Source organism: Perognathus longimembris, chromosome 26 (genome assembly GCF_023159225.1).
Source record: "Perognathus longimembris pacificus isolate PPM17 chromosome 26, ASM2315922v1, whole genome shotgun sequence".
Classification (NCBI taxonomy): Eukaryota; Metazoa; Chordata; class Mammalia; order Rodentia; family Heteromyidae; genus Perognathus; species Perognathus longimembris.
This window is the reverse complement of record NC_063186.1, coordinates 11233331-11242687: the sequence shown is the minus strand read 5'-3', so window position 1 is coordinate 11242687 and position 9357 is coordinate 11233331. Positions and strand designations below refer to the sequence as shown.

At 48.0% G+C, this 9357-nt stretch overlaps 1 protein-coding gene across 3 annotated transcripts; it reads right to left on the bottom strand.

Annotated features, from left to right (window-relative positions):
• Window positions 1–2065: 2065 nt before the first annotated feature.
• Window positions 2066–8032, bottom strand: Higd1a (HIG1 hypoxia inducible domain family member 1A). Of its 3 annotated transcripts, none has more exons than XM_048334732.1 (4): window positions 7976–8032; window positions 4332–4449; window positions 3717–3851; window positions 2066–2987 (listed from the first exon to the last, which is right to left on the bottom strand). In XM_048334732.1, exons 2-4 carry the CDS (start codon window positions 4426–4428, stop codon window positions 2938–2940), a joined length of 282 nt encoding a protein of 93 aa, XP_048190689.1. In that variant the 5' UTR covers window positions 4429–4449; window positions 7976–8032; the 3' UTR covers window positions 2066–2937. The 3 variants fall into 3 exon arrangements, with proteins under 3 accessions (XP_048190689.1, XP_048190690.1, XP_048190691.1); XM_048334733.1 differs by having other exon boundaries at window positions 4332–4446; window positions 7976–8031; XM_048334734.1 differs by having other exon boundaries at window positions 7981–8001.
• Window positions 8033–9357: the final 1325 nt, after the last annotated feature.

Here is a 9357-nt window from a genome sequence, read left to right as displayed (position 1 = left end):
ATTGGAGATGAGTGTCACAGACTCTCCTTCCCAGGCTGGCTTTAGAACCACGATCCTCAGATCTCAACCTCCTCAGTGGCTAGGATGACAGGCCTGAGGCACTGGCAGCAGGCAAAACCTGACTTTCAAGCACTTGGTATGATCTTCATGTTGGACGTGTGGGGTGGTAATTCCAATTCTTACCACTAGATGTCACTGCAGCACAGCAATTAGAAATGAGGTCATTGGTGGGTAACTGTAGCAGGTGGGACTGACCCCCAGTGAGCAAATGGTTGCTCACATAAAATGGCACAATATTTGCTTAGAACCTATGCACACCTCCTCTTTTGTAGTTAGCTTTCCATGACTTTATGTTGTCGGCTCTGAGGCTTCAACTCAGGGCCTGGGATCCGTCCCTGAGCCTTTTCACCCAAGGCTAGTAGTGCTCTACCACTTTGAGCCACAGTTGCACTTCTGGTTTTCTGGTGTTCAGTGGAGATCAGAATCTCACTCTGCACTTTCCTGCCTTGGGCTGGCTTTGAACCATGATCCTCAGATCTCAACCTCCTGAATAGCTCGGATGACAGGCGTGATCCACCAGTGCCTGGCTAGCCCTGCTTTTTCACTAAAGGCTCTTGAGCCAAAGTTCCACTTCTAGCCCTCCCCTCCCCCTTTGGTGGTTAATTGGACCGTCTTGCTTGGGCTAGCTTCAAACTACAATCCTCAGATTTCAGCCTCCTGAGTAACTAGGATGACAGGCGTGAGCCACTGGTGCCTCGACTTGACAAGAAAAACATCCAAAGTTCTTACAGCAGCATGTGGCCTTTAGTAAATGTGAGCCATCGCTTGTATTTGGTAGATATTCATATGAGAGGTATAAAAATATTCTGCCATTTTCTTGGAGCCAAATTTTCCTACCACTCTCAAGAATGACTGCTTTTCTTAAGCTGAAATAAATACAAGACACCTGACATGTTTCACTCACTTTAATACCATGTTATTACCATGGAATGTAAGTTCAGGTTAGATGAGAGAATTTTACAGGTGTTCTAGAACATTGTGTAGCATATCAAACTTGGGTGTATAATATCTCAGCAAAATTGCTTCCATTTCCAGTAGCCTATTTAACATTGCCCCATATCGAAAAACTGTTCATTTGTCTTTTTTTTTTTGCCAGTCCTGGGCCTTGGACTCAGGGCCTGAGCACTGTCCCTGGCTTCTTTTTGCTCAAGGCTAGCACTCTGCCACTTGAGCCGCAGCGCCACTTCTGGCCATTTTCTGCATATGTGGTGCTGGGGAATCGAACCGAGGGCTTCATGTATCCGAGGCAAGTGCTCTTGCCACTAGGGCATATCCCCAGCCCTGTTCATTTGTCTTTGTATGCACTCTTTTGTTTTGTTTTGTTTTGGCCAGTCCTAGGGCTTGAGCTCAGGACCTGAGCACTGTCCCTGGCTTCTTCTTGCTCAAGGCTAGCACTCTGCCACTTGAGCCACAGCACCACTTTTGGCTTTTTCTACATATGTGGTACTGAGGAATCGAACCCAGGGCTTCATGTATACAAGGTGAGCACTTTACCACTAGGCCATATTCCCAGCCCATGTATGCACTCTTAAAATACCTATTTCTGAGCTGGGTTTGTAGCTCAGTGGTAGACTGCTTGCCTAGTATGTCTGAGGCTCTAGATTGATTCCCAGCACCACAAAAAGAAAAAAAGGAGGGAGGGATGGAGGGAGGGAAAAAATGAAAAAGCAAGCAAACAAAACTATCGCTATATAAAAATGACATTGAAGCCAGGTACTGCTGGCTCACACATATAATTCTAGCTATTCAAGAGACTGAGAGGTGAGGATCATGGTTCAAAGCCAGCTCAGGCAGAAAAATCTGTAAGACATTTATTTCCAATTAACCAGCAAAAGGCCAAAAGTGGAGCTGTGGCTCAAGTGGTAGAGTGCTAGCGTTGAGTGAAAAAGCTAAGGGACAGTGCCCAGGTCCTGAGTTCAAGCCCCAGTACTGTCAACATACATACAAAGACCTTTAAAAATTATTATCATACAAGATCAGCAAAAAAATAATTCTGCAGTCCTAAAACAGTAAATCTGAGATCTATAATTAAAGTTCTTCTCACATTTACAAATGTAAGCCCAAAATACCGTTCCTCTATCAGCTGATAAAAGTTTTTTGGCTTTGGTTTAAATATACAAAACACACACACACAATAGAAAACTTTCACTTGGGAAGAGTTGAAGTTTATATTTCATGCACTTAGTTGAAAAAGAGTTTTTCAGGAGTCAGCAAACCCTACAAACTGGACTTCTCAAACTGGTCCAGTAGAACTAAAGTAAAGTAACTTGGGCTAACCGGGGTTAATATGTAATACGTAGGCACAGGGCATATTCTGCAGTACAACACTTACAGACAGAAGCTGTCACCTTTAAGCCAATTTTGTCACCCCGAAAGAGGGAAGATACAGTGGCTCTCGCCTGTAATCCCAGCTACTCAGGAGGCTGAGACGCGAGGATCACAGCTTGTAGCCAGCCCAGGGGAGGCAAATCCAAGAGTTTAATCTCCCCATTCATTAGCAAAAAGCTAGAAATGGAGGTGTGGCTTAAGAGTACCAACCTTGAACAAACAAGCAAAAAAGCTAAGGGATAGGAAGAGGCTCTGAGTTCAAGTCCCAGTACCTGCACACACACACAAAAAAGGAGGACATTTGTATTTAGGTGACACTATTGTTGTTGTTGTTGTTGTTTTTGGTGGTAAGGGATTCCTCTGGGTAACTAGTAAATTGGTCACCAGAAAAATCAAGCCTGAAAAAGAATTTTTTTAAGTCCATTATTAATATTGTGTTATCTCCTGAATACACTCAAATCATTGATTTCTAACAGCAACAGGAAACCTCAATATGAGATGTCTAATTAAAGGAAGCTCTTCCAACGGACTCACACAGCATCACTTCTTCTAAGGTTTAGGTTTGGCCCAGAACTCCTTATACATGGAATAGCCCATACCTAAAGAAAGAAAACGGTCATGAGGCATTGAAATATGTTCTTCAATATTAAGGAAATACAAAACAGCTAAAGGCAACACTTAGGTAGCAGGAAATACTGACAAATAGAGAACAACCTTAACAGAGTTAATACTCCAGATTTCCTAAATAAATTATGTGTGTGTGCACACACACGCACGCACACGCGTACATGGACTGGGACTTGACCTTAGGGCCTAGTGCTTTTTACTTGGCTAGCACTCTACCACTTGAGCCATACTTCCACTTCCAGCTTTTTGCTAGTTAATTGGAGATGAATGTGTCTTACAATTTTGTCTGCCCTACCTGGCCTCAAATGTAGATCCTCAGATCTCAAACCTCCCGAGTAGCTGGAATTATAGGTATGAGCCACTGGTACCTGGATTACCAATTTACATTTTTAAGTCTTTTTCCCTGTTGGTCGTGGGGCTTGAACTCAGTATCTGTGCACTGTCCCTGAGCTCTTTTGCTCAAGGCTATTGCTCTACCACTTGAGCCACAGCACCACTTCCGGTTTTCTGGTGGTTCATTGGAGATAAGAGTCTCATGGACTTTTCTGCCCAGGCTAGCTTCAGATGTAGATCCTTAGATCTCAGCCTTCTGAGTAGCAGCAAGTGAATGACACTTTCCAAACTCTATCAAGGTTAGTTCAAAGTAACCTACCTCACGCATGGGGAGTCACAGATCTGAGAAAAGTTTTGCTGGCACCTACCAAGGGTCATGGCTCCCACGACGAAGCCTTGGGCTGCGACTCGCATGTGGATGAGGTGGATGGACATTTTTGTATTTCCTCTATTCTTCAGCTTGTATAAGCCATATGCCACAATTGCTGCAAACCCTGCTATTCCTACAAAATAGTCACAGGTATCTTAGAGGGGCACAAGATGGCTGTACCATTAATCAATAGTGGCTCCCATTTGTCATCCTAGCTACTCAGGAGGCTAAGATCTGAGGATCATGGTTCAAAGCCAGCCTGGGTCCTTAAGTCTGTGTATCTTACATCATGGTTGAGGAACCCAATATACCTCATATGTCTGGGGCTTGAACTCAGGGCCTGGGCACTGTCCCTGAGCTCTTTTGCTCAGGGCTAGCACTCTACCACTTGAGCCACAGCACCACTTCCAGTTTTTGAGTGTTCACTGGAGATAAGAGTCTCACGGGGACTTTTCTACCCGGGCTGGCTTCAAACCATGATCCTCAGACCTCAGCTTCCTGAGTAACTAGAATGACAGGTGTGAGCCACTGGCACGGCGGGGCTCTTCTGTGGCTCTTCTTTCTAACATTTCATGTTTATAGTTGACTATTTGAATGTCAGAATCCAACTTACCAATAGGGACAAATGGTGCCTCTTTAGCTTTCCGCACAAGCTTAGAGCCCTGGCCTTCATCATACGAAGAGAGTGATACGTCTGTGTCGGTTGACATTGTGATTGCCTGAAGAATCTTCTGAAAAGAGAATTTCTTCAACATCATGTAATGTGAAACATATCTAGAAGGTTACTAAATACCTCAGTGAATATAAAACATTCCTGGGAGCTGGGAATGTGGCCTAGTGGTAGAGCTTGGCTCGTATACATGAAGCCCTGGGTTCGATTCCTCAGTACCACATACACAGAAAAAGCCAGAAGTGGTGCTGTGGCTCAAGTAATAGAGTGCTAGCCTTGAGCAGAAAGAAGCCAGGGACAGTGCTCAGGCCCCAAGTTCAAGCCCAGGAATGGCAAATAAATAAATAAATATCCTGATTTCCATGATGTATGTTAGCCTTCAACTTAGAAACAAATTTTAAAACTTTTTTTTTTTAATGCTGGTCCTGGGGTTTGAACTCAGGACCTTGGTGCTGTCTCTGAGCTTTTTTTTTTTTGCTCAAGGCAATCATTCTACCACTTGAGCCACAGTTCCAGTTCTATTTTTTTGGTGGTTCACTGGAGATAAGTCTCACGGACTTCCTACCTGGGCTGCCTTTGAACTATGATCCTCCATATCTCAACCTCCTGAGTAGCAAGGATGATAGTCATGAGCCTCTGGTGCCCGGCTGAAAATAATTATTTTTTAGGGCTGGGTGCCCTCTCCTACAGGAAATTACCAGCCAATAGTAAAGCCAAGGGGGCTGGGAATATGGTCTAGTGGCAAGCGTGCTTGCCTCATATAGATGAAGCCCTGGGTTTGATTCCCCAGCACCACATATATAGAAAAAAGCCAGAAGTGGCGCTGTGGCTCAAGTGGTAGAGTGCTAGCCTTGAGCAAAAAGAGGCCAGGGACAGTGCTCAGGCCCTGAGTCCATGGCCCAAGACTGGCAAAAAAAAAGGAAAGCCAAGTTCACCTCTGTCACAATAACTATGTATATCTGAATGAACAATCCAGAAGGACTATCAACCTTACTCATAAGTGAAACAATATACAACATGCAAGTCCCTGAACAGTGTCAGTTACAACAAACTCAGCCCTGCCACTTGACCCACAACTCCCCTTCTATCCTTTTGGTAGTTCATTGGAGATAAGACTCTCATGGGGGCTGGGAATGGGGCTCAGTGGTAGAGTGCTTGCCCAGCATGCCTGAAGTCCTGGGTTCGATTTCCCCAGTATCACATACACAGAAAAAGCCAGAAGTGGTGCTGTGGCTCAAGTGGTAGAGTTCTAGCCTTGAGAAAGAGAAGTTCAGGGGCAGTGTCCAGGCCCTGAGTTCAAGCCCCAGGACTGGCAAAAAAAAAAGTCTTTCCAACATATAAAATCTTGATTAATTATATTTATTAACTAAAAGTTGCCCAAGAATTCATGATATACAGCCACTTCAACTAAAAAGGATATTCTTTCAGAGTTTCAAGGTCAACAATGTCAAAACCTAAATTGAGAGCAGCAAAGGAGCAGACGATTGCAAATATCTTTTACAGGTGGGCAACGAGTTGTGTAAGTTGTTCAACCCCAGCACATCTCTGACAGAGCTAACACTCTAATACATCTCTAATACTCTAGAGAGTATTAGAAATGGTAGCATTAGAACACAGCTCTCCTGATTACCAAGTTCTTTCCATTGACGATTGATTACCAAATCATCAATTCTTCAATGCTGTTCCATATGTAATCTGAAAACACAAAAAAATCTATTCCTTACTAGACCCTCACAATAATCTCTGAATAGTTTTTTAAGTTAGAAGTCATGCTTAAAGTTAAATGGAATCTCCTTCAATGATTTACGTCATCTAACAATTTCAACTGTGATTTGAAAAGGTGTTCTTTTCCCCACTAGATTTTTCTTTTCTATCCACTAGGTAAGATTCAAGATCTGTCAGAAAAGTGAATGGATGAGTTTAAGCAAAGCATCAAAACACTGAGATTCTAAGACAGTAAGTAGAAGACAGAGTTATTCTGCAAACTTTTAGCTGAGATACCATTGAAGACCTTCCACATGCAGAGAAAGGAGATGTAAAATGGGAATAGGACTTTGTCCAGCATGGTCAGGTTGATGTCAGAAACCAAGACGTCCGAGTATGATGTCAGAGTGTGTCATATTGGTGGCAAGAACTACTCTAGGACGAAGCTTTCAAACCTCAGTCACCTATCAGCTTGTGCAAAATGGCTGCCATAGCCCCAGTGTGGAGATTCTATTTGCGATGGCCTGGGGAAAGGATCTAAAGAGGAATCTGTATATTTTAATGAGTCCCTAGCACACAAAGAATTAAGAGATCCCCTCTAGTAGACAGGGTTCCAAATGTGTATCATTCAGAAGCTTAGAAACTCTTTGAATCTGTCAAAACCTTGCATCCAAACCAGCTACACTGGAATTGCCAGAGGCAGATTCCTTTGGCAGGGATCTGCACTCTCACCCAGCTCGGGAATAAAAAAGGAGAGGGAGAAAAAAAGCCAGCATTAGACTCACACCTGTCATTCTGCTACTCAGGAGGCTGAGATCTGAGGACCACAGCTTAAAGCCAGCCTGGGCAGGAAAGCCTGTGACACTATTACCTCCAATTAACCACCAAAAAAAGGGGGGGGGGGGGAGTGGAGCTGTGTCTCCAATAGTAGAGCACACAGCCTGGAGTGAAAAAAGCTAAAAAGACAGGCCCTAAGTTCAAGCCCCCCCCCCCCCCATGGCACCAAACAAATACATAAAGAGAAAAGGGATTAATAATGCTGAATCATTTCGACTGTTTCCCCATTCACTCTTGGCTCTGATTTTTTGTCATCTTTTATATTTAATGGGGCTGTGCCCACTTGTCAGAAAGAAATGTAAATGTTAAAACAGCAGAGGCCAGAATAGGGTGGTAGGCCTTCTCCCAAGGGTTGCCAAGAGGGTGAGACAAAAGAGGTGGGGGAGGGAGAGAGGGAGAGAAGGAAGGAAGGAAGGAAGGAAGGAAGGAAGGAAGGAAGGAAGGAAGGAAGGAAGGAAGGAAGGAAGGGAGGGAAGGAGGGAGGGAAAGCAAGCAAGTAAGCAAGCAAGCAAAAAGTCATATAGATCAACAGAGTTACAACCACAGACAGTGGCCAGGACAACTCCCCCCCCCCCCCCCCCGTCTGTCTGTCTGTCTGTCTCTCCCCGCCCCCCCCCGCCCCCGTGACCTTGTCCAGGGTTAAGGCCTAGCTCCAATCGCTCCCCCCCATCCCTCCTCAGGCCGCCGCTCTGGCGTCAAGGCTTCAAACTCGGGGTACCGCACCCTGAGACCGGGCCCCAGCAGCACCTGCTCCCTTCTTCCCCCTCCCTCCCGTTTCTCGTCATCACCCCATCTTGCCCAGTCACCCACGAACTTCTCCTTCCCCCCCCCCCCCGCTTCCGGCTTCGCACCCGGAGGCCTGGCAGCCCCCGAGGCCCGGGCCTCGGTTTCCCTGCAGCCCTCACAGCCTGCCCGAGGCCCCCGTCCAGCTCCCACGGCGCCCTTCACCCCACGCACCACCGCGCTCTCCGGGGTCCCCAGCCAGGGGCTATCCCACCCCCGCCCTCCGCAGCGGAGACCCTCAGCCCACAGCACCCCGACGTGACCTCACCGAAAACCCCGAGACTCTGAAGCAGGCTCTCCGACTGGGGGGGACAGCGCACCCGGGGTCAACGCCGGCCGGCTTTCCTAGCCCCGCCCACCGCCGGCCTCAGCCAATGAGAGAGTAGTCCCGGAGGGCGGGAGTCCCAGCGCTCGAGTGGAAGTGAGCATGCGCAGAGGGTATGTGTGGGCGGGAGGGACCCGAAGCGGATCGCTGATTGGCTGGGGCGCGGATCAGGAGGCGGGACCGGGCGGAGCCTCCTGTTTCCGGGCGGCCTCGGCGCCCGCGTGTGGGGCGTTCGGGGCGTTCGGGGCGTGTGGGACGTGAGGGCTTCGCGGCGCCCCGCGGTGCGCGGGCCCGGAGTCGTTGTGTTTGGTAGATCACTGGCTCCTATCCCAGGCAGCCTCATGTTGAACGCCTGCGGCTGGTGCGGCCTTGGGAACTGGGGGTGGGATTCGATCTCGCGAGGCCCGACGCACCCGGCCCCACCATCACCACCTCCCGGACCCGGCTGCTGGGGTGGGGGGCCTGGGCTTCAGGGCCTGCCGGGGTCCCCGCGGCCTCTGGGGGGCCGGCAGGGGTGTGGGGGGTGGCCTGGGCTTCAGGGCCTGCCGGGGTCCCCGCGGCCTCTGGGGGGCCGGCAGGGGTGTGGGGGGTGGCGTGGGCTTCAGGGCCTGCCGGGGTCCCCGCGGCCTCTGGGGGGCGGGTAGGGGTGGGGGAGCCTAATGAGAAAACTGCCCGAGGACCCCTGCTGCAGGCCCCAACTTCTACCCTGGAGTGTTCCTGACTTGGGGCTCTGACTAAATCAACTCTTCCTCCTCCTCTCTTTTCCCTCCCTCCTCTCTTCTCCTTTCCTTGTCTCCCTCTCCCTCCTCCCCTGTGTGTGTGTATGTGTATGTATTGGTACTTGAATTCAAGGCCTGGACCTTATGGCTGAACTTTACTCAAGACTGACACTCTACTACACATCTCTACTTCCAGCTTTTTTATTTGCTGGTTCGTTGGAGATAAGAGTCTCACAGACTTCCTGCCCAAGCTGGCTTCACACCACAGGCCTCAGATCTCAGCCTCCTGAGTAGCTAAGCTGACAGACATGTGCCACCGGCGCCCATCATTTCTCCTAAGACCTACCTGATGCAATTCTTGAGTGACCAAACCTTGTTTGCCAGGCATTTAGTAGTGATATATACTATATATGGAGCTAGTTCTGATTTTGAAGACGTCCTGCTTACAAACGTAATCAAGAATTTCATTTGTGGGGCTGGGAATGTAGTCTAGTGCTAAAGTGCTTGCCTATCATGCATGAAGCCCTGAGTTCGACTCCTCAGCACCACATATACAGAAAAAGCCGGAAGTGGCTCTGTGGCTCAAGTGGTAGAGTGCTAG

Bases quoted from the DNA above. Each gene is read 5' to 3' on its own strand.
- Higd1a (XM_048334732.1), bottom strand. From the start codon at position 4,428: ATGTCAACCGACACAGACGTATCACTCTCTTCGTATGATGAAGGCCAG. The intron at 3,852-4,331 runs GTAAGTTGGATT...ACTATTTTGTAG, and splicing joins GGCACCATTTGTCCCTATTG to GAATAGCAGGGTTTGCAGCA. The intron at 2,988-3,716 runs GTAGGTGCCAGC...TTCTTTCTTTAG, and splicing joins CGTGGGAGCCATGACCCTTG to GTATGGGCTATTCCATGTAT.